This window comes from Dermacentor silvarum, chromosome 2, assembly GCF_013339745.2.
Source record: "Dermacentor silvarum isolate Dsil-2018 chromosome 2, BIME_Dsil_1.4, whole genome shotgun sequence".
NCBI lineage: Eukaryota > Metazoa > Arthropoda > Arachnida > Ixodida > Ixodidae > Dermacentor > Dermacentor silvarum.
In genome coordinates this window covers 150,228,774-150,252,544 of record NC_051155.1, presented here as the reverse complement: position 1 = coordinate 150,252,544, position 23,771 = coordinate 150,228,774, and the positions used below count along the sequence as shown (strand labels likewise).

Sequence of the window (23,771 nt, the reverse complement as noted above, 5' to 3'; positions counted from 1 at the left end):
ACTACAAGATATCGAACGCATGCGACAACGGCGAGCCGAGGAGGCAGCGTTGCGGGCAGAGCAGGCGCGCGCGCTTGGGTGCGATGTAGAGAACGAGATAACTGACGGCGCAGCCAATAGAGACGTTTAGCGAAACATGGGACGAATGGCTTTTCGTTTCACCTAGCCATATACAGCTTTGATGATGATGATGAAATAAACTTTAATTTTCGAGACGGTGTTCCCGAGCGCTTGAGCTGTGGATCACTCTAGGTGGGAGGGTCCCTCATTCCAGGAATCCTCTGGCCGCGATAGCATCCCGGGCTCTGGCGACAAGACGTCGTTGTTCGTCCAGGGCCGGGGTGGAGATCTTGGCCTCCCACGTCTCGGCGAGGAGGTTCACGTCTTCGGACGTTGTATGTTTGGTAACGGCAATTTCGGGGCGCCACGGGCACTCGAGTAGCAAATGAGCCAGAGTGTCTGGCACGGCGCAGATCGGGCAGTTGTAGGTGTGTAGTGTCGGGTGGGTGCGATGCATGAGGATCCCATGGGTGTACGTATTGCTCTGCAGTCTTCGGAATGCGGTACTTTCCTCTTTCGTCAGTTTTGGATGAGGTGGCGGGTACACCCTGCGTCCCAGTCGGTAGTGTTGGAGGATGGCGTTATACGTGGGGGGTATTGTCTCCGCTTCCGCTGCGTCACCAGGTGGTCGGGGGTCTCGCGAGGTGGCGAGAGAGGCCCGGTTGACGTGATCGCGGGCCGTGGCGTGTGCCGCTTCGTTTCCCTCGAGCCCCTCGTGCCCTGGTACGCACGTGACGCAGGTGTAAGGGAGCGGAGTGCTTCTTTTCTGCAGAATTTTGACTGCTTCCACCGATATTCGGCCTCTCGTGTAATTGCGTACTGCTGATTGGGAGTCCGTGAAGACTGCGACCGCGTTCGTGCTCGTGGTGGTGGCGAGGGCGATCGCCACTTCTTCCGCTGTCTCCGAGTTCCGCACCCTGACTGTGGCGGATGCCAGTTCTTTGCCTCTCGAGTCAACCACACTCAGGGCGTAAGCGGTTCTTCCCGAGTATTTGGACGCATCTACGTAGCGAGCATCTGGATCGTGTTTGTGGCGTCTTCGGATGGCGTCGACTCGAGCGAGCCGGCGTCCCCGATGATGCTCGGGATGCATGTTGCGCGGTAGTTTGTCGATGCTCAAGGATTCTCTTAAGCATGGCGGTATCTTGACCTTGCGGTCCGCGTCGGAGATGTAGCGTTCTCCGTAGCCGAGGCGCGCAAGGACCGATCTGCCCGTCGGCGTGAGCTTCAGCCTCTCGAGTTGGTTGATTTTCTGGGCTTCCACCAGCTCTTGCCAGGTGTTATGAGCACCCATTTTGAGAAGTCGGGTGGTAGATGCCACGGGTGGTAGACCCATGGCGAGCTTCGTAGCTTTGCGGATGATGACATTGAGCTTGTCGACTTCGCAATTCTTGAGAGCCAGGTACGGGGTTGCGTACGTTATTCTGCTGGTCAGTAGAGCTTGAACGGCTCTCAGGGTGTCTTGCTCCTTGAGGCCACTGCGTCGATTGGCTACTCTCCTTACGAGGTGTGTGAGTTGGGAGATTATGCGTTGGAGCCGTGGGAGCGTGGCGACTCCTGATCCATCTCGGTGCAGGTGCAAGCCTAGTACTCGAAGCGAGGCGACCTTCGGTATTTGGATCCCGTTGAGCGTGACGCATGGGTCTGGAGCTTCGGAGATGGGAGGTCTACCCCTCGTGCGTGCCTTGAGTACGAGTAGCTCCGATTTCTCAGGTGCGCAGTGGAGGCCGCAGCTATCAAGGTAGTGCTCGATAACATCAACCGCTTCTTGAAGGCAACGTTCTTGCTCTCCGGTGCTCGTTCCTCGCGTCCAGAGCGTGATGTCGTCCGCGTAGAAGGCGTGACGCAGGCCTGGGATGTTTTCGAGAAGTCGGGGGAGCTTGAGGAGTGCCACGTTGAATAGGAGGGGCGACACGACGGAGCCTTGTGGCGTTCCCCTGTTCGGCACCTTGAATTCCTTACTGCGTAAGTTGGATATCCCCACCGTGGCCGTCCGGCCGGTGAGGAAGTTACGGACATAGCCGTAGGTCTTTGAACCGCAGGCGGTCTCCTCGAGGTTTTGTAGTATCGCTTTGTGGCTGACATTGTCAAATGCGACCTTCACGTCGATGGCAAGGACGCACGACTTGGTATTCTTGCTGAGGTGGTCAATGAGGTCATCCTTTAGGAGAAGAAAGACGTCTTGCGTAGAAAGAAGCTGGCGGAAGCCGAACATGGTGTCTGGATAGTGCCCATTGTCTTCGAGGTGCGATGAGAGCCGGTCGTGGACCATATGCTCAAACAGCTTACCAACGCACGAAGTGAGAGAGATTGGTCTCAGGTTCTCGAGAGCTGTGGGCTTGTTGGGCTTTGGTATCATGAGCACTTCCGAGTGCTTCCACGCGGCCGGCAGCTCTCCTTTGTCCCAGCCCTCGTTGTAATACCGGAGGAGAGCCGCCAAGGCCTGTTGGGGCAGCTGTCGTAGGTGCTTGTTCACTATCCTGTCCTTGCCTGGGCTCGTGTTTCTCGTGAGCTTGGAGATGGCTGCTTGGAGTTCTGCTGGTGTGAAGGGCCGGTCCAAGTCAGCGTTGGGTCTGCCTTCATATTCTTTGAGTGGCGGGGTTGTCGCTGGTTCGGAGGGACCGCAGAGCTTGTTGCATAGTTCGCGGAGTAGGTCTTCCTCCGAGCCGTCGTAGTTGTGTGCTAATCGACGGATGTGTTGCCGTTGCTGCGTCTTGGTGGAGCCTTCGTCGAGGAGAGCGCGCAGCAGGTGCCACGTTTTGAAGTCCTGAAGCTTATCGCAGAAGGCGCGCCAGTTGTTTCTGGCTAACTGTTCAGCATATTCCTGCGACTGTTCTGTCAATAGGGCGATTCTTTTTCTGAGTTGCGTGTTGAGTTTCTGCCGCTTCCATCTCTTGAGTAGGGCCCTTCTGGCCTCCCAGAGGTGGAGTAGGTGGGTGTCTATGGCGGGGTGATCGTCATCAAGTTGGATGATTTTTGTGAACCGTTCGGCGGTATCCAGGATCTGTTTGAGCCAGGCGTCGATGTCTGATATGGTAGTTTGATCGTCGAGCTCGGTTCTGAAGGCATTCCATTCCGTTATTCTTGCCCTGCCAGTCCTGGCCGGTCGACGTGCGTGCTCGATGTCGAGTTGAACGATGTGGTGGTCACTACCAAGAGTGTCTGGGAGACAGGTCCAGATCGCGTTCTTCACGTCCCGCGTAAAGGTAAGGTCGGGGTTGGTGTCTCTTGAGACGCTGTTTCCGACTCTCGTAGGCTGGAGCGAATCGTTCCACAACGTGAGGCCGTGTTGCTGAGCGGCGTCGTGGACTCTCGCGCCTTTCTTCGTGGTGGTGGCATAGCCCCAGGCCGTGTGCGGGGCGTTAAAGTCCCCTACGACTACGAGCCGGTGGCCTCTTGTGCGTTTCGGAGTTCGCGGATGAAGTGATCGTAGTCCGCGAGCTGGTCTTGCGGTTTGCTGTATACGTTAGCCACGTATAGGCTTTGGTGCGACTTGCGGTCGGGTATGATTTCCACTATAGTGTTCTCAATCGTGGTGTCTTCTATCCTGTGTTCTTGGGCCGTAATTGTCTTCTTGAGAAGTATGGAGGTTCTTGTGGTTATGGTGAGGGTGTTGTATCCTGGAAGCCTAACTTTTTTGGTGTTTCGAAGTGCTCCGAAGTGCTCGTGTTGTGAGAGTAACCCCGCGCTGCAGCACCATAGTTGACTCGTTGAACGGAGCGCGTTCGGGATCTCGTGCCAGACTTGGACCTCGATGGTACGACAGACCTAGACCTAGACTTGCTTCGGCCGGCATGGCGTCGCGGTGCACTGCCCGAGCTTGTGGATGGGTTCTCTAGCTTGGGAAATTCATCATCGCTGCTTAAATTCTAATGGCTGTCTCGGACTTTTGCCTTGTTAAGTTGTTGTTGTCTCACTTGGTAAGGTGGTGGGTTGGGTCTGAGCTTCTTCTTGCACTCCTTTCCGGCGGTCTCGTCTGCTTCTTCGCATATTTTGCACTTGGGTAGGCATTCGTGATCCTCGAGTACTGCGTCTTGTCCGCACTTGTAGCAGAAGTGTTTTCTGGGACTGGGGCAGATGTCTTGTCTATGTCCAGTGGCACCACACGTCCGGCAGACTGCACGGACTTTCGATAGGGCTTACAGCGATAGTCCCCACTTTGGTAGGTGATGTAGTACGGGACGTGTGGCCCGTCGAAAGTGATGACGGCCGTGGAAGATCGACCGAGCATGCGTGCACCGAGAACTGTGTATCTCGAATCGACTCTGAGGCCAGCTACGATTTCGGCACTACTGGTACCTGGCAGGAGACCGCAGATGACGCCTCTGCTTACGTCGACGGGATGTCTCACGTGGGGGTTCACGTTGAAGAAGGTGCCCCCTAACTGGATGGTCGTTATGCTTTTGAGCTTGGTTGCACGTTCAGTGTCGGCGGTACTCGCAATGATGACGTTTTCTACCCTCTGCGTCTGAACTCGAACGTTATCGTGGAAATCCTGTTGCGTGAGACCGCTGGATCTTCCGATGGCGTGGGTGACTGCGGTTAAGTTCCATTTCGATAAGTCTAGTCCGACTTGTGGCCGGTAGACAATCTTGAAGTCGTCGGTTGGGAAAGGTGGCATCTTCTGGTTGCGTTGTTTTGACGGTTGCGGTGTGGGCTTAGGGTCTTGTTTCGGCTTTTCGTTTTGCGCTTTTATGGGTTCCGATGCTTGTTTTCTCTTGCGTCCGACTTGCAGCCATTCAATGTGTTGGTTTTCTATTGTTTTCCCGCTGTTAGCATCGTAGGGCCGTGCCGATGTTGTTGCGGAATTCGCGTCCGTCCCATCGGTTTGCATTCTTGTCGGTTCCTCTTGTAGCTGGGTAGCCATCTGTTTTCCTCGAAAGTGTAGGCGGCGGAGACCAGGTGGTGTTTTCCTCGACGCTTTCTTCGTCGATGTAGGCACGCGACGCTCTCAATCGGACGCCGTGCGCATGCCACGCGGGCACGAGCCGAGCGTGTCCACGCACTCGGCAGACTACCGCGGCGTTAGGGTTAGCACTGAGGGTTGTAGCCTCGAGATGTCAACAGTTCGATTGCGGTAGGAGATGTCCACTCCCTGCTTAGTGGCAGCTGTCAGTCCGTTCCTTGTGACTTGCTGAATCGGCGAGCACAAAAACCAAGCACTTAATAGCCTTGGACCATGGAAAATAGCGTGAAAGCAGGAGCCCATGTGGAGCGCTACCACACTCCGTGGCCCCCTGGCGGCTTTTTTTTCTATACAGCTTTCGCTGTAAAAAATACGAGGGGGGATACCGCCATCCATCCAACTTGTGCAACGCGACATTCAGTTTTCTGGAGTCGGGCCACGATGGGAGTATTCCTAAGCCCGAACTAAGGAAATCAAAAAGGAAGAAGGACGTAAAAATCTCCGGCAAGCGAAATGCTGAACAGACCAGACGAGTGCAAAGTGTTATTGGAAAGCACACACCCGTTTTTACTGACGTCCCGGGCAGAACCGACTGGGTGTACTGCAATCTGGCACTAACCACAAACAACCCCGTCCACGTGAAGCAGTACCCCCGCCCCTTCGCGACACGCGACAGCGTAGAAGGGGAGATGCGAGAAATGGAGAGACTCGGAATTGTCCAGAGATCAGAGTCCCCCCTCAATTCGTTGGTGAGTTTGGTGAAGAAGCCAGATGGTACGAACCGGCTGTGCATCGATTTTCGGCGCCTGAACAATCTTCTGGTGGTCGACTCCGAACCCCTTAATCAGGCTGACGCGGTCTTCGTAACAGTCGGGGAGAAGAGGTATTTCGCCAAGCTAGACTTTGTGAAAGGCTACCGGCAAATCCCATTATCGGTGGAATCCAGGACAAAAACGGCCTTCTCGACAACATCCGGACTGTATCAGTTCCGTTTTATGCCTTTCGGAATAAAGACAGCCCCTGCTGTGTTTAGGAAATTGATGCGCAAAGTTGCGGACGGTGTACCGGGTGTGGAACATTACTACGACGATGTCTTGGTGGCCATCGAAACGTGGGAAGACCACTTGAGTTCTCTGAAACTGCTTTTCAAGCGCACCAAGGCGGCCGGGTTAACAGTACACCCCAGTAAGTGCGAGTTTGGCATGGAGGAGATAGACTTCCTGGGTCATCGAGTTGGACGAGGCAAATTTCAACCATTGGGGAAGACCCTGGTCCCTGGACAAGATCGAAACTGCGCCACGCCCATCAACGAAGTAGCAGGTACGCTCCTTCCTCGGATTGACCAGATACTACCGGCAATCTATCCCGAGCTACGCCAAAATCAGCGCTCCACTCACGGAATTAACCCGGAAGGGAGAAAGCAACTCGTTCAAGTGGACACCAGCAAGCGAGGAAGCGTTTCAGAAACTGAAACACCAGGTCTCCAAGGACCCAATATTGCGATTTCCGGATTTACAGCAGCCCTTAGTGCTCCGGACAGACGCATTTGGCACGAGCCTGGGAACGGTGTTCATGCAAACCTACGAGGGCAAGCTGCACCCCATAGCTTATGCCAGCCGAAGCTACTTCCTTGGGAGGCCGCCTACAGTACAGTGGAACGCGAGTGTCTGGCGTTGGTATGGGGGGTCCAAAAATTCTCCATGTTCCTCTATGGCGTTCATTTTTTCGTCCAAACCCACCACCAACCGCTCAGTTACATCAGGCAGACGAAACAAATGAACGGCCAGGTACTTCGATGGAGCTTACTCCGATGTGGTGGGTACGTCGATCGTTCTGTTCGACAAATTTTCTTTTGTATAGTAAACGTTGTAAATTGGATGAATAATGTTATGTGTACATGGGACGGCGTTCTTTTTCTTGTTTTTTCTCTCGATAATGCCACTCGTGCAAGTGAATGTTATATTATCCTGAAAGGGGGGGGGGGGGGGGGGGCAGTGTCGCGGCATAGTTTCGTACGGCATAGTTTCGAGACAGCGACACGCCGATTAACTGGCGCCGTGTGGCCGGTGGCCGCTGTTGCTTCTGTGCTTGTCAATGAGCCCAAGTGTGTGCGTGTGTGTCTGTGTGGTGCAGTACGATGGCGTGACCTCTGACAGCGGGGAGGGAATCACCCGTTATCTCGCCCCTGATTAAAAGGGGCGCGGCCAAGAGCTTTGGGAGGAGTAATGCGATAATTAGGTTAACTGTCACCCATACCTGCCGTTCGCTGACCTAAGGAACTAGGGAAAGAAGAGGCTATTAAACGCAGATTTTAGTCCCTGCTCATCACCCTAGAAGCTGAGCCTGTAATCTGCTGAGAAGCACTCGGAAGGCTAGTGCCGTATAGTATCCCCTGGGCCGCCTAGCCGTGTCGGAACTCCGAGTAACTAGTTGACGTGTGAGACGACAAACCAACGTCTGCTACGAAGCCCACGGTAATTCACTTCAAGTTAGCTGAACCTGCTTGAGAGAAGTCGTCAGATCTAGACTCCCGGGAAACCCAGCCGAGCAATCGCATCTACCTCAACAATATCGGCTCGCCGGCACTCTTCGGAAAAGCTTTGCGCGCCGACTTCACGGTTTAAAGACTTGCTGCTGCTGACCAGTCACGCGTATGACATCATTGTTTTTTAAATTTTGTTTTCTTTTGAAGTTCGTTTTGGTGAACTACCGTTATGTGTAACCTTGTGTATTTGATCCGCGCCCTGTTTCATTTTTTTATCCACTGTTAATTGCTCGTCATATTTCTTTGTCGTCATCGAGCTATATTATTTTCAAGTGTGTTAGTTTTCTTGTGTCATTTTTAATTTTTTAATAATTTGTGTATCGTTGTCAGTCGATAAATATCTTCTTTTTATTACTCCCGACTCTGACTCTTTCACTGTGTTCGCTCGAGTACCGAATGACTAACCGGCTCGTATACCACGTCGATCGACTTCGCGCCGACGGCGAACGGGTGACAGCCGTGACAGTTGACTTTAGGGATGTGCGAATATTGAAAATTTAGAACACAAATCAAAATGTTTTCGCTTTTTACTCCGTACACAACTCCAGGATTCCACAATTGACGATTAAAATTTATCAGATACTCGTTCTGTTCGAGTGCTATAAGGGACCCCAGCAATTTTTACAGTCAACAGGCTGAAAGACTGACGTCAGGGACTGCTCTTCCAAATGATTTTGTTGCACGAGAAAGTGGTTGTTGTGCACGCACACCAATTCCTGAGGAAACACACGGAGGAAATAACTTTAGCACAGTAGTTTCTATTCGTTCAATAATCGTGTCTCAAATTAGGCACCCTACGAATTGTCTGTCTTGATTAATGCATAGCAATTTCGCTTTTGGTCAGTATGGCTATGGTTGCATTCCTTTGAAACGATATGTGGTGCTGTACTATTGCGCTTAGTTACTTCATCAAGCACTACGCTGTACTCCGTCCATCAAGTTCGTGGCGTTTTGTTTCTTAGTTGTTTTTTTTTACTGGTATTTTATTGTGCACACGATACGACCACCTTTTCTTTTTTTTTCCCGTTTGCAAGCTTTCCAGCCGAGCTGGCGTTTAGTTGATAACAACAATATACATGTGAAATAAAGTAAATAAGCCTTTTGTTGCCGAACCCACATTTTTCACTTTTGTTAGAATTTGAAATATTCAGTATTACATCCGATATGCGGAGGTCGTTTTTCTCAAATATTGAAATTGGAATTGATTCAAAAATTTTCCTATTCAAACTCGACTACATTGCGATTGAATGGCCCAACTATTTTATTCACGCACACATGCATATGCACCACTACTACTTAACCATTCCAGGTGCTTGCCATTTGCGCCCCATTTGTACTCACGCTGGGTGTCCGTTCACAGACGGCAGCAGCATCATATAGCTAGTAGTCTTCCTGTCCAGATCAAGATCTTGCCGCACCAGCATCGCACAGTCCAGATCTCCATCGTTATCCACATCAAACGCAGCAATGGCGTAAGGGATAGCCTCAAACATCTGCAATTGCAAGTGATGACAATGTGCCATTGAACCGAGGTTAAGACTACTAGTAGTAATAGCATTCGGTATTTGTGACAGAACAGCTATTCAAACCTTGTATTAAACTATCCGTGAGTACGTAACTGAAGAGTTTTTAAAATGCCTAAATGTTTATTCGTTGTTGTCCCCTGCTGCATGCGAGAAATCAAAATACAGTGTCAGAACTGCCAACGAGTACCCACGAATTAATTAGTCCTGCATAGAAGTATAGCATGTGGATAGCTGCATCATTCTAAAGCGTGGCTGTATTATCTTATACCTGATAACATGAAATGAAGTTTTGAGTTTCGCTCAGCGGTTATGAACAGTAAATGCAGGGAACACGATCTTTTCTTCCAAGTACAAGCACAAGTTGGAACGGTGAATCTATTTTGGCTTCAAATTCTAATTCACTTTCTGTTATAGCCAATGCTGGACTGCAAAACTGTAGTTTTTTTCGTGTCCCTTTCAGAACAATCAGCTTGCCATCTTCAGCAAATGCAGCCAGAGTGCTAAAATTCACTTTCATATCAATTTTTACTCTTTAACTGAGACCTCCTAAATATTCTCGCCAGAGAGCCGAATTTTTCAGAACAATACCTATTTATCTTCTAATACACACTACTGATACCTCAACATCAATTACATTCCATTGCTCAAAAACTACGGTTTTCGCTGATTTAACGGCAGGATCTGTATTATTGTAATGTTTGAATGCAGGCCAAAGCACCACTGGCTACAAATATAATTTGGCTCTCAAGTCTCTGAATAAATCACGTAGAGTCACTGTGCAGTTAAGCGATAGCGCTCCCCATTTTCCCCTTGCTTTTTATCAATTAGTAATGTTTCAGCTCAGTAGGAGCTTGATGTGGGTGAGTTGGTGTAACATACTTGACGGAAAAAACAGCACAAAACAGACGAGGATGAAAAGAAGACAGGTACAAAATACGGGCGGTGTAGTGCCCGTCTGTTGTACCTGTTTTCTTTTCGTCCTCGTTTATAAAGTACGTGCTCGCGTATATAAAGTATAAAGACGCGCGCGTATGTAAAGTACGCGAGCGTCAGCTATTTTGGCGGAAGCCTTCGTCTTTTAATGCGATGGCATCTGTTGTGTGAAGCTTGTTCCCCAACATGGGACCGAATTCACAGGGTCCGTAGCCTTAGACGATGTATTCCTAAGAGCGCCCATATTTTGCAGCATAAAATTCTATCACTTAGGTTAGCTTTTAGGGTGGAATAACCTGTGAGGTTATTGGGTTGAAGAATAGGGTTGAAGATGAATATGCAGAAGACAAAGATAATGTTCAATAGCCTGGCAAGAGAACAAGAATTCAGGATCGCCAGTCAGCCTCTAGAGTCTGTAAAGGAGTACGTTTATCTAGGTCAATTACTCACAGGGGAGCCTCATCACGAGAAAGAAATTTACAGAAGAATAAAATTGGGTTCGAGTGCATACGGCAGGCATTACCACATCCTGACTGGGAGCTTACCACTGTCGTTGAAAAGAAAAGTGTACAATCATTGCATTCTACCGGTGCTAACATATGGGGCAGAAACTTGGAGGTTAACAAAGAAGCTCGAGAACAAGTTAAGGACCGCACAAAGAGCGATGGAACGAAAAATCTTAGGACTAACGTTAAGAGACAGGAAGAGAGCGGTGTGGATCAGAGAAGAAACGGGGATAGCCGATATTCTAGTTGACATTAAGCGGAAGAAATGGAGCTGGGCAGGCCATGTAATGCGTAGGATGGATAACCGGTGGACCATTAGGGTTGCAGAATGGATACCAAGAGAAGGGAAGCGCAGTCGAGGTCGGCAGAAAAGCAGATGGGATGATGAAGTTAGGAAATTTGCAGGCGCAAGTTGGAATACGCTAGCGCAAGACAGGGGTAATTCGAGATCGCAGGGAGAGGCCTTCGTCCTGCAGTGTACATAAAATATAGGCTGATGATGATGATGAACCTATGAGGACAATTTTTCACCTCGCATCAATTATTCCCAAGGCCTCGTAACTTTTTCACTGCCGTTTCGTTTTTTTCATAGTCGTGTCAATTGATCACCGTAGCAGTGAAGGGGCGACCCTTGGTAGTAGTCATTTCTAGGCAGGAAATAAAAACATTAAGCATTTTGCTTATAAAATCCGAGACTGCGGTTAACGGAATCCTTGCCGCGTTTTACGCTTGACTATAGTCGTTGTTACGGCAGATGGAAGGCACAAACGAAAACAATATCTATGCTCCGCTTTCTTCAGCAGCCTCATTCAAGTAAAAATGGTCAGTTTGCCGCCGAAATGTACAGTTTTGCCGTTGCCCGGTTTCTTGTTTACGTACCTTAAATGAATCCGTCACATCGTGCTTCAGTTGGTGTCTTGCTTTGCCTGAAGCGAGAGGCACTTCAAGAAATAATGCTGAAAATATCACTAAGAGGAAACAGAACAGCGACCGTATGCTTCCACTGAGAACGCGCATTGCTTTAGCTGTTTCGCTTAACTGGCGAACTACCAAATACCAAACTCAGACCCCTAGAACGAGTTTAAATGCTGACATGCTTTGACAGCTAAGCGCATTCCTTCTTTATGAGGTCACAGTTGCAGTGACAAGTACAGTTTCGATTACACGCGCTCAACTTGTCATGTGTGTCCTAGACGTCAAAATAATCATTCTTTTGTTACATGACTTTTACTTTTTAGCGCACGAAAAGGGACGAGACAGAGAGGTACGACGCGGACACAGCGCTAACTTCCAGCAATTTTTATTCTACGAAGCGGTACACACATATATAGGGAACAGACAGCAGCGCAAGCATGCGCATATGTACTGGTTTTGAACACATAAGACGGCAACGTGACATGTGTAATGGAAAAGATGAGATCGAAGATGAAAAAGGTAACCATAAATAGCAGTGCGCTGTGATAGGAAGAAGCCCAACGCAAACAACACGTGAGATTATTGAAGCGGCGAAGATCGCTGGTTTGGGCAATGCTTGTGTTAGCGCGCCTTCAATTGATCTTTCAAAAAAAGAATTAGATTTTTTAAACGAGGTACAGAGGGTGAGGTGATGAAGATAGCATCCTAATCATGCAGCAACAAAAATTTTCTTTGCTATTTATGGTTACCTTTTTCATCTTCGATCTCATCTTTTCCAATACAGATGTCACGTTGCCGTCTTATGTGTTCAAAACCAGTACATATGCGCATGCGTGCGCTGCAGTCTGTTCCCTATATATGTGTGTACCGCTTCGTAGAATAAAAATTGTTGGAAGTTAGCGCTGTGTCCGTGTCATACCTCTGTGTCTCGTCCCTTTTCGTGCGCTAAAATGTAAAAGTCATGGAATACCAACATTCCCAAACTTACGCTCTTTTTTTACAGTTTTCTGCTACTTCTCCTATGTTTTCACTCTTTTGATTATGTGCGTAAATACGTCAATTTGATTTATTTGCCATTTGCAAAATTGGAAGCGTGGACTTGGATTCAGCAAATTGGAATAAAAATTGGATTCAGCCGAAAGTGCTTGACATGAAGTCCAAAGCATAGAGGTAAGAGAAAGTTGTGCCTAGCATACGGGAAGCGGCATTGTACAATGTGTCAAAAATGTGCTGTTTTGTTTTACTTTATTGTATGGACGCACACATGCCAGAAGTTGAGAAATAAAAGAAAACTTACTTATTTTCCAGGAATAATTGCTTCGAGGACCTCAGAAACCAGAATAAACCTTTTTTTATTTTCTTTTCGAACTGCATTTTTGTAGCCGTCCCATATATCAGACACTGGACAGATGTGCTACTTATTTGAATGATACAATTTGAAGCACTTCCCATGGACTCCGATGTCGCGGCTTTCACAACGTCTCGTGGTCTTCCCATGGCAATTAGCACACCTTGTTTGCTTGTCCGGAGGGACCGCTGTGTGGTGAAATCAGCTTTGAGCTTCCAGTAAGGATTGCCGGATTTTTCCTTGCAATGGCTTCGAGCCATAACTCTTCACGTACGACATCGCTATAGTCTTTCGAAATCTGAGGAGCTATGTTTTGTCCCTTCCAATTTTGTATAACTGGAATGAATTATTCACACATGCATCAACAAGATACGTCAGGAGTAAAGAATACCACTTCTTTCCTCTAATAGCTGTACGGCACTTAGCAATATTTAGGTACAGTCAGTCAACTCCTACCATGTTGGCATGGTACCTAGAAATCAAGAAAGGCTGCTCAGCCGTGACTCCGGACCTGTTCTCTCTTGAATGTATTTTTTTCCATTTGCGCTCGTTCGACCGCGTGAGAATTTGAGACGGTGGTTGCTGTGCTGTGGTCCCTTCAGCTACATACGATAATTTCAGATTCGGCATCGACTTGTAATCGAAGAAGCCTCGGGTCTTACTTTTCATTTCTCTTTTTGTGAGGATGAAACACTTTTCCCTTTGGTCATCCGCACGAATCTTGTGCACTTGACACATATTGACGAAAGCTTTCTAACAAATTTGAGACTTGAAATTAATTTGTCAAAACACACGCGAAAACAGAAATCAAGCTTTGTTTTCATCCTGGAAACTATTTCTGTAAGAACAGATCCTCTTAGGCCAAGGTTTTTTTTTTATCATCCACGTTGACGCCGTACTTCCCTTGGTAGGGCTCAGCGGATAGCAAGTAGCCCAATGAGGTGCAAACGCACCACAATACGTATATGGCCGAACCGGATTGGTTCATAAACTGCGTGCATCCATGCTTTGCGAAGTACTCGCACATGCTTTTATTAATGCTGAAGGTAGTATAGCAATGGAGCATAGGACGGAAGCCACTCATTCAAGAGTCTAAACAATGTTCTCAGTTTTATGAATTTATCTTCTTGTGGTGGGCTGCGGTTGTCAGCCACATGTAGGTTTGTGAAAATGGCTTCAAATCGATCACGCCTCATTGAGTTCGCGACGTGTTCATTATGAGAATCACGTGAGTTTTCCCACAACATTCGACGCCTTGGAACCGGCACATAGCCATTGAGGAGCAGAATGCCGAGAAAACATTTCATCTTACCTGTGTTCACGTTCAATTAACTACCGATTCTTCAGTTGTGCGTAGGTGTCGGTGTTTTCAACAAGCAGGTTGATGACTGCATTGTGGAAAAACATTTCTAATGCCTTTATTGCAGCTAGCTGTGCTCCTTCAGCGTTGCCTGAGTCACACGTGTGGCCAGTTCGGAAGCCTGCGTTCAAGCCACGTTTATCCCACATGACATGGCGTTTCGGTAGTTCAGCTGGTGGCTCCAGCTACTTGACTCTGAACAAGTGTCAACGACTCAAGCCCTAAGAGTGCTTCGTGGCAGATGGTCCATGCTGGTGCCTTCTTCATCACCGCTTCGTTCAAATGTCATTAGCGCCTCGGGATTTTCGGACGGAAGAATGGCCAAAGTCGAAGGCACATCTTCTCCAGCGTCAATATGGTTCAGAATGTCGTAGGGCGTTTGCGGATTTTTTTTAGGGTAAGAGGAACTGCAGGGAAACTCTTGACTGCAAGAGAAAAAAAATAAGACATATTCTACTATACGTCCATGTGACTATTGAAATATGGGGTTTTACGTGCCAAAACCACGATTTCATTATGAGGCACACCGTAGTGGGGGACTCCGGTAATTCTGACCACCTGGAGTTCTTTAATGTGCACCTAAATCTAAGTACACTGGTGTTTTGCATTTCGCTCTCATCTAAATGCGGCCGCCGTGGCCGGGATTTGATCCCGTGACCTCGTGCTCAGCAGCCCAACACCATTGCCACTGAGCAACCACGGCGGGTTTCCATATGACTCTTATAACGTTCCAATGTGACACAACGACGACACCCGATCTGCCTGTCGTCCTACATATAGGACGCATCTGTTTGACAGACCGCAAATAAAAAAAAACGTTGATGTATACCACAATAGTACTGTCTTTAGAGCCCTTTCAGTTACTCAGAAACAACTGACAAAAATCTGCACAACATCAAAAATTATTTCAATGTATATACTTACATTTTCTTTCACAACATGACGTTCGTCGTCACTCACGCGGAGCGACAGCTTTGCGACTGCAAGCACATAGCTGGGTGTGCTCCCACGCTAACGAAGACTAGGTTAGGGCCTCAGAAACACAAATGAGGTGGCGCTAGCTTTTTCGCAAAAAATGTTTGACTTATGAAAATTTTCAGCATCCCACATATAGGAGCCTAGGCAATTTAGGGGTAATTTTATTAGCGAGACAGGCGTGTAAGGGGTGAACAGTTGCGTTACATTAAAGAGGATGCATAGCCAAAGTTCACAACTGGTCAGGGATAGAAAATGGTGGTGCGCCCTTTTCAATGTTGAACAGTTGTCGCTAGAATTTTCAATTCCTTTTTTATTATTTTTGTTATTATCTGTGCTGAATTAAGTAGTGCCACTTGTAGGTGCAATCGGCTGTGGCTCTTTTTTGATTTCATCGATGCGCACAAAAAACAAGGTGAATCTCTCATGGATAAGAGTAAAAATCAGAGCGAAATCAATTCTGATTGTATTTGACATCTCAAGGCTTCACATAAATTACAGGCGCTGTTTTATCTAGGAGGGTTCAGTAAAGCTTCGACAGCGGCTAGTTGGCGTGACATCGTTCTGTTTACTGCACAGGTTGCAACATACAGCCTCTTTTACAGATGACAAAAAGAGACCGACACACGTCGCATCGGCCTGCCGCTGAGGTGCACATGCATGTGTGTGATATGTGACATGACAAAAAGAGGCTGATACATGTGACAAAAACAGACTGACACACATGTCACCTTGGCCTGCCGCTGAGGTGACATCTGTGAGTGATACTTGACATGGCAATAAGAGACTGGCATATGTGGTCCTTTGTTTAACAGCATAGCACATTAAACAGAATGACTCTAGGAGAGCCTTATTTAGAAAATGGCGTTTGGAATGCTGACTGAAAGCTTTGTATAGGAGCGTTTGTGCAGTCTACAATAGCCGCCGAATCTAAGAATGAAACTGGTGACCTCGTCCTCAAAAGAAGAGTACCGCAGACAACAGTGCTGCTGCCGCTGCGAGCATTTCTAACATGTGCTGATACCAGTGTTGGGAATGGCCATCGGAAATGGTCGAGATACACAACGTCTACAGAAGGGTCATTACCGCATATATAAAAAATAAATTTGTTGTTTAAAGTGCTTATTTGCTGCCGCCAGTTCATTTCTGTGATTATTCACGAACGTGCGGGTTTTTTCAAGCGCATTTATCCCCATCATGCGGCTAACGTTCACCATTCGTTGGTTTCACCATTCAAATTGACAAACGAGAGCACTCAACTCAATTTTATTTAAACATAATGGAAAGAAGTTGACCTCGCCTGTCAACGTTTTCTTTATTTTTGGCGTGAAATTTCCTTCGCTTCGGTCAGCGAACCTTGCTGCGGTCAGCAAGGTTCGCTTGCCAAAACCGCATGTAGAGAAATATAAAAACATGTAACAATAGTATCGCTTATATCTTTGCAACCGTACTACTCCCGCGCTTTACTTTGGTATCGTTGAGTAGACGAAAGCAGCCATCACTCGACCATCGATATGTCTAGTGCACGCATGCATGATCGTGCACTGTCGCGCTATACATGACACAATCGGAGCTAAATTTAGCTTCCCACTGGCGTTCAGAGAGGTGTAGCTCGTACGTCTGTAGATTCATGCGGGTGTAATCGCGTTGGAGATAGCTCACTATGCAAAAAAAGGTAAAATCCATCAAACTCAAACCTGTGCTCTTGAGGAGTTATAAGGCTAGCAAATCTGCAATTTGTTGCCGAATTTTCATGGTTGCTCGTCTATGGCACCCCAGCTTTCGACACGGAGCGTCAAGAAATGACGTGAAGAGGCTCGGGCAGCTAGACGGAGGAATGCCAATTCGCGCTCACCAACTTTGACCACGGAGCGCCCAATACAAATAGGTAGCGAGCCCGAATGCAAGATTAGAACATAGAACCACCATTACATGTATCGTATGTAAATCCGGTAAATTGTGGAATGCGTGAATAAACGTCACTTGCGTACTTGGTTCTGGCCATTCTGTAATCTAGAGTACATACACATTCAGCAGGAGGCACAAGAAGTTTCGCGCATCCTGCTGCGGCTGAGTTGCCGAAACAGCCTACCCAATAATTTTTTTTTCTTAGGTGAACTGTCACGTCAAAGAGGCATTCTCCTGGGATGACGAAAATCACTGCCGCGTCAAAGCTGAGCGGGCGCTCGAAAATGATAGTAAAACAATGTGACAGTGTAAGACGGAAGAAGGGAATTTTACGTAGATAAAGGTAATAAAACTGCTCTTGAATAAAAGTGCTGAACTTCAACAAATCATTATGCTTTATCAGCCAGATGTCATGGCAGTCGCAGAGACATCGTTGCGTCATGAAATTTCTTACAGTGAGATGATACCGCCTACGCATAAAATGATTCGAAAGGATCGTGATTCACGTAGTGGTAGTGTCGCATCTATTTTTAAAGAAATTGAGTTTGTTCCGTTGAAAAAATGTCCTGTCACGGAGAGCATATGGTGCAGGGTAAACCTTGGCAATTCTTCTTGTGTCATTGCAGTGGTTTATAGGCCTCCCAAAGCCCGTCTCGTATTTCTTGAGTCACTTCAAGACTTATGTATCTGCCAATGCGAGACGAATCATTGCAGGCGATTTAAGTTTGCCGAATGTCCTTTGGAAGTCGCTTGAGGTAGGCACAATTGATGCTACACACTGTGAGGCTATGCTGAACATTACTTTTATTAATGATATCACACAAATCGTTAGACATGCAACAAGGATAAGAACAACTACGGAATCAATATTGGACTTGGTTTTTATCAGCGGTAACATAACTGCATATAACGTGTCCTTTAAGGAAGTTCTCTCTGATCATAAGCTTGCCTTAGTTTCCTTAAAACCGCTCAGCAGACCACCAAAACATGAAAAAAGGCGAACTGTTTGTGTTAGAGATTTTTCAAAAGCTAATGATGTAAGCATCTTAGACTATGTGGAAACGTCCTTAGGCTGATTTAATGTGGAGTATGACGTCAATACATTGTGGACTAAGTTAAAACACATTGTCAACTATTGCCTACAAAAGTTTGTTTCTCAAAAAATATAATAGTCAGAAAGCATAATTCCTGGATACATCATGAGATTATCCAAATCAAACGTAATATAACACGTAGAAAACGCAAGCGACAAAAAATTCCAACGAAATTTCGCACCTTTGTTTGATGCTTAAACAGAAGTTTGTGGCAGCAAAAGAATAATACTTTTCAGAAAAGCTCACACAACTTATGACAGCTTCCCCACAGTGTTTTTGGCGTCAACTTTCACCCACATATGAAAAATGAGGTTCATTGAAACGGGTGGTAGTTTTATTATTGACAAATCAGAAATCGCCAACAGATGCAATGCTTATTTTCATTCTGTGTTCAGTCTTCCTACTTCGCCTCCGAATTCCAGTACAGGAAGATGCATAGTGCCATTTGACATGGTAAATGTTGTTTTGAATGAAAAATGTATACTTTCCCTCCTGCTTATTTTAGAAACAAAAACGTCGCCTGGCCCTGATTGTATTCCTAATGAGTTTCAGAGGCGATACGCAGAATAGGTTGCTATATGTTTACTTGTCATATTAAAGATATATCTTTAGAGCAACATTGTTTACCGACTGTTAGGCTACAGACTAGAATAGTAGCAGTACACAAATCTGGCAGCAAGCACATTCCTGATAATTATAGACCTATTTCTATTACATGCACCTGTTACAAAATACTTGAGCATGTCTTGGCAAAGTGCTTATCCGAACACCTTGAGGACACCAAAAAGCTAGATGTCAATCATGGTGTCAGACGGAAGTTATCTACCGTAACCCAACTTCTAGAAACACTGAACGATTTTTCTAAAGCAACGAACGACAGATATCATGTGAATGCAATATTCTTAGACATGTCTAAAGCATTTGACCACGTTCCACATGAAGAGCTTGTTGATAAGCGGTTTGACTTTGGTGTGAAGAGAAATACTGTGGGGTGGATAAAAGCAAACGTCAACAAGAGAACTCGGTTCGTGGAGATAAATGGCACAAAACTGATGTCCTGGGGTACCTTCAGGTTGTCCCTCAGGGATATGTGCTAGGTCCATTATTATTTTTATGCTACATCAATCACATTGCAGTTTCTATCCTGCCCTATGTTACAGTCGGGCTATTCGCGGATGATTGCTTAATTGACTCGGTTATCTCAAAGCAAGAACACCATTCACATTAAATTCTGCATTGAACACTATTGATCAATGTGCATAAGCAAACAAAATGAAATTTATTTATGCAAAAACTTCATGTATTACAATTACAAACCAAACAATATTTGCTTTTTCTTAGATTATGAAACGAACGGGCAGTTTTTAACACAAGTCAACCATTTCAAATATTTAGGTGTCACTATACCTTCAAATCTAAATTGGCATACACACTTAAATAACATATGCTCAAAAGCCAGATCAAAGTTGTGGCTCATCACAAGAAAATTGAAGCTTGTTCCACAAAAGCAAAAGTAACTGCCTATCTCGCGCTGATACGTCGAACATTGAAACATGCGAGCGTTCTATGGGATCGGCATCAAACAAAAAAAGTTAATAGGACTGAAAAAAGTTCAGAGAAGAGTGGCTAGGCTCATTCTATCTAGATATAAATTTACACATGTAGTGAGTGACATGCTCCGTGAGCTAAAATTACCTTCACTTTAACCAAAGAAAGTTCGCCAGGCTAAAGTTTCTATATCTGTTGCGTAATAATCACTTCAACCTAAACAAAAGCCCGTACTTGAAGCAGTGTTCCTCGTGAGCTGAGCGAAATTCTCACAAAGATCAAATTACACCCATTGACGGCCTGAATTAACTACTTTAAGTACTCTTTCTTTCCAAGAACAATAGCTGAATGGAATGTCCGGCCTCAGGATCTTTTCCAAGTAGACTATCTGCTCAATTTCGAACATTGTTTGTCCCATTACTTATCCAAAAAGAATATCTTGTAATTTTCTTGTTTTTCTTGTTACGACTGTCGCCGAGGTTAAGAGTCTGAAACCAAGCGTACTGTTGTAAGTGTTGGTCGGTAACTCTGTTGTATTTGTGGCCTGTATCCAGATTAATAGGCAGTAGACAAAGATGATGTTCAAAAAATTCAGGATCGCCAGTCGGTCACGAGTATGCAAAGGAGTACGTTTAATAGGTCAATACTCACAAGGGACCATGATCATGAGAAGCAAATTTACAGAAGAATAAAATTGGATTGGAGTGCATACGGCAGACATTTCCAAGTCCTGACGGCGAGCTTACCACTGTTGTTGAAAAGAAAAGTGTACAATCATTGCATTCCACCTGTGCTAACATATGGGACAGAAACTTGGAGGTTAACAAAGCAGCTCGCGAACAAGTTAAGCACCGCACAAAGAACGATGGAACGAAAACTGTTAAGCCTAACGTTAACAGACCGGAAGAGAGCGGTGTGGATCAGAAAACAAACGGTGATAGTCGATATTCTAGTTGACATTAAGCGGGAAAAATGGAGCTAGGCAGGACATGTAATGCGTAGGATAGATAACCAGTGAACCATTAGAGCTACAGAATGGATACGGAAAGAAGAGAAGCACAGTCGAGGATGGCAGAAAAGTAGGCGGGGTGTGGAAGGTAGGAAATTTGCAGGCGCAAGTTGGAATCAGCTAGCGCAAGACAGGGGTAATTAGAGTTCACAGGGAGAGGTCTTCGTCCTGCAGAGCGCATAAATATAATAGGCTGATGATGATGATGATGATGACGATAACGAACCACATAGCCGCTAGATGATTGTGTTATTATGGCTGTTGGTTTCTAGTTGATTGAACTAGGTGTGTATAAAAGTTCGTACTTGTGGGTGTGTACACTTGTTCAGTTGTATTGTCTGGATTCACCTTGTAACGGCCTCACGGCTGACAGTATAAATAAATAAATAAATAAATAAATAAATAAATAAATAAATAAATAAATAAATAAATAAATATGTGTTTCAATTAAAACTCCTTCGGTTATAAATATGCTTACCATGACACTCGTTTGAGATCCCCTGTTGCTCTCTGCCAGAAGAGTAGTTCGAAGGCAGTCTGCAACCTCTATTCAAAACATTTTTTTGAAGTACAAAAATAGTACTAACAAGCTATCCTGCGCTTAACATCATTCATGAGTTTTCTCACTCGCATATTCTTCGCATGTTGTACGGTCTTGGGGCTGGTAGCAGTAGTAGTCATAGAGCCGTGGTTAGGGTGGGCAAGTCGATACAAAGCCTGGCTCTGAAACTCAGCGCCAAAGTGCTCGTATGGCCTGAAGAGGCGACAAAGGCTGAACAATGCATACCAGAGACAGGATCTTTTTTTAAGATGACGCTCTTATGCAGCTCTACGTCGTATATAGGAAGAACGTCAAATAGAATAAAGGGGGTGAAATAACGAAGCATATATTATGAAAACATTTGCATTTCTTAGCTTGTTGCTCAGTTAGCGGCCGTCGGCTCCATCTACTGCGAGAAAGGTGCGTGAGACAGCACGCGGTGTACCGCGTTGCTCAGTTTCCTACTGCTGCCGCCGTTTGCATGCGCAGATTTTGCCAGCCCACCAGAAGGTGTAGTTTGTCAAAACGCCATGCGTTCCTCCAATGATAAAAGACCATTCAGTTAATGGGGCTCAAAGCTCGCTTCCCTTGAACACGACCAGATGGTCTTGCGCGCAATGAGTGTGAGTCATTCGTAAACGGAAGCGTACTAACCATCCAACTTATTGTGGCCACAATATTGTGGATGTTCATGGACACACCAGGAGCCTCACACCGCCAAGCGGTCCAGTGAGCTCGAGATCCGTAGCGGAAACGCCTAGTCTGCCAAAACAGTCCTGCCTTTCATGCCACAGAATCAGCCGCACAGCCACGTGAGCGAGATTACTCATTCGTTCGAGCCGCAGCAACACAAGCACAACGACATATATGCGACGTCCGTGCAGTTCTAGCCGCAGTGTCGATCAGAGAAGCCGCAGAGGCACAGCAATCATTGATAATCCTGCTTTGTGATCCTCCGAGGCAGATGCGAGGTGCCGAAGTCGGCAAGAAAATATACCAATCAAGTCCGAGGCTTCAACAAAGGCACTCACTGAAACAGATTATTGACAGCACCTTCGGCTACAAATGCTCTGTAGGCGATCGGTTGCTGTTCAAGAACGATCTCTCTGTCGTGCTTCTGCCTCACGAGGCGATGTTCTTGTTGGAGTTTTGCGGGAGTGACCTATCTATGTTTCGGTTGTACTCCTGCTGTCTGCCACCAGTTCGCAATCGCCAAGTGCCTAATTTGCTGGAGCCGAGATCGACCACCCTTCCACACCAGCGATTTGATCTAAAACATTCAGCATATAACTTTAGCGATCAAAAGACCGTCATCGCTACATTAAAACAAATAAAGGCCACAAAACTGAACATGTCTACAAAATATTCCTTTTTCTCACACAAACAACATTTGCTTTACACACTCGTAACCATCCAGGGGTATTTTTTACCTATCTTTATCTAGCGGTGTTTCTATAATTGCGAGAGCGATAGGAGATGTCTCGAGGTCACGTAGCCGTGGTCGCATTGTGTATTCTGAGCTTCAAGGCTTTGGACGTTGAGGAAACTTCTTTAAAGTTTTGCCACCTTCTCAGGGTTTGGTATTCTTTGTGATTTCCACACCGCATATGTTGTGGGTTTAGGAGGGCAACCGAAAAGATAGAGGCAATTTTCACATAGCATTTTAAGCACACAAGAAGAATAACTACGCATATCAATTTTTCATATGTTTTTTCTGCATGGAAATGTACGTTTGGTATTGTGTAATCAGCTTCTATATCCTATCTTCTAAGAAGTGTTTGGTTCCTCACGAAGCCATGTCCGCAACGTCAGCTGGACCTCGTTATCTAACCTGAAACAAAGGCCTTGCATTGCTTCAGTCAAAAGGCCGAAGGTGTGGTAATTCGCTGGTGCCATATCAGCGCTGCACGGACGATGGGGATGTTCACAGGTTTGACTCTCTCTGACCACAGAAAGACAGAAAGTTCACTGCGACTCTCTGTTCCTCGATCACACGATTAGGGAGCATGCGAACCGTACTCTCCGCGACACTCCACTGAATAAGGCTATGATACAAAGCACAATTTTCACTTCACTCCGAATATACATGACGTGACGTCAAACACACCCACTCTTCGTTTATTCCCTGAAAAAGCCAAACTTGGCCTTGGTTTCCTATTTATCCTCTCAAATAACAACGTCGGGCACTGGGTATGGGCCCACAATTTGCCCATCCCCCCGAATGAAATGCCACAGTTACACGAATGCCCAATGTATTATATGTATTTATATATGTGTCATACTACACTGTGTCACGCAACTCTCATCAGCATTCTTCCCCAGAAAAGCATCGCAGATCGACTTCGACCTCGTGACCCAGACAGCTAACAGCTACAGACAACGTGGTTGTGCCAGCACTACTGCTACTTCGCATCATTTAGATTCCAATGCTTGGATATGCGTGTCATCTTTTTTTCTTAGGGGGGAGGCGAGGTCGGACTGTGACGAGAAGGGCTACATGAATTAGAAATCAATAAATGACGAGCCACTTTAGTTTTCTGTGACGGCGCAATTTATTATTCAGTACAAATGACCAAACGCTCCAGAAAATGCACATG

At 46.3% G+C, this 23,771-nt stretch overlaps 1 protein-coding gene across 7 annotated transcripts in view; it reads right to left on the bottom strand.

The window, feature by feature from the left end:
* LOC119441915 (uncharacterized) overlaps window positions 1-23,771 on the bottom strand; it is a 130,183-nt gene that overhangs the window by 69,508 nt on the left and 36,904 nt on the right. The window contains exons 1-2 of one of the 7 annotated variants that reach the window (XM_037706578.2): window positions 11,356-11,512; window positions 8,853-9,004 (exon numbers count right to left, since the gene is read on the bottom strand). The exons of 5 other annotated variants lie outside the window; for them this stretch is intronic. In XM_037706578.2, coding sequence (XP_037562506.1) covers window positions 8,853-9,004; window positions 11,356-11,493 — 290 coding nt within the window. In that variant the 5' untranslated portion in view covers window positions 11,494-11,512. Of the gene's footprint in view, window positions 1-8,852; window positions 9,005-11,355; window positions 11,513-23,771 lie in introns of those variants that run through there. One more of the 7 variants, XM_049661721.1, reaches the window with a different exon arrangement.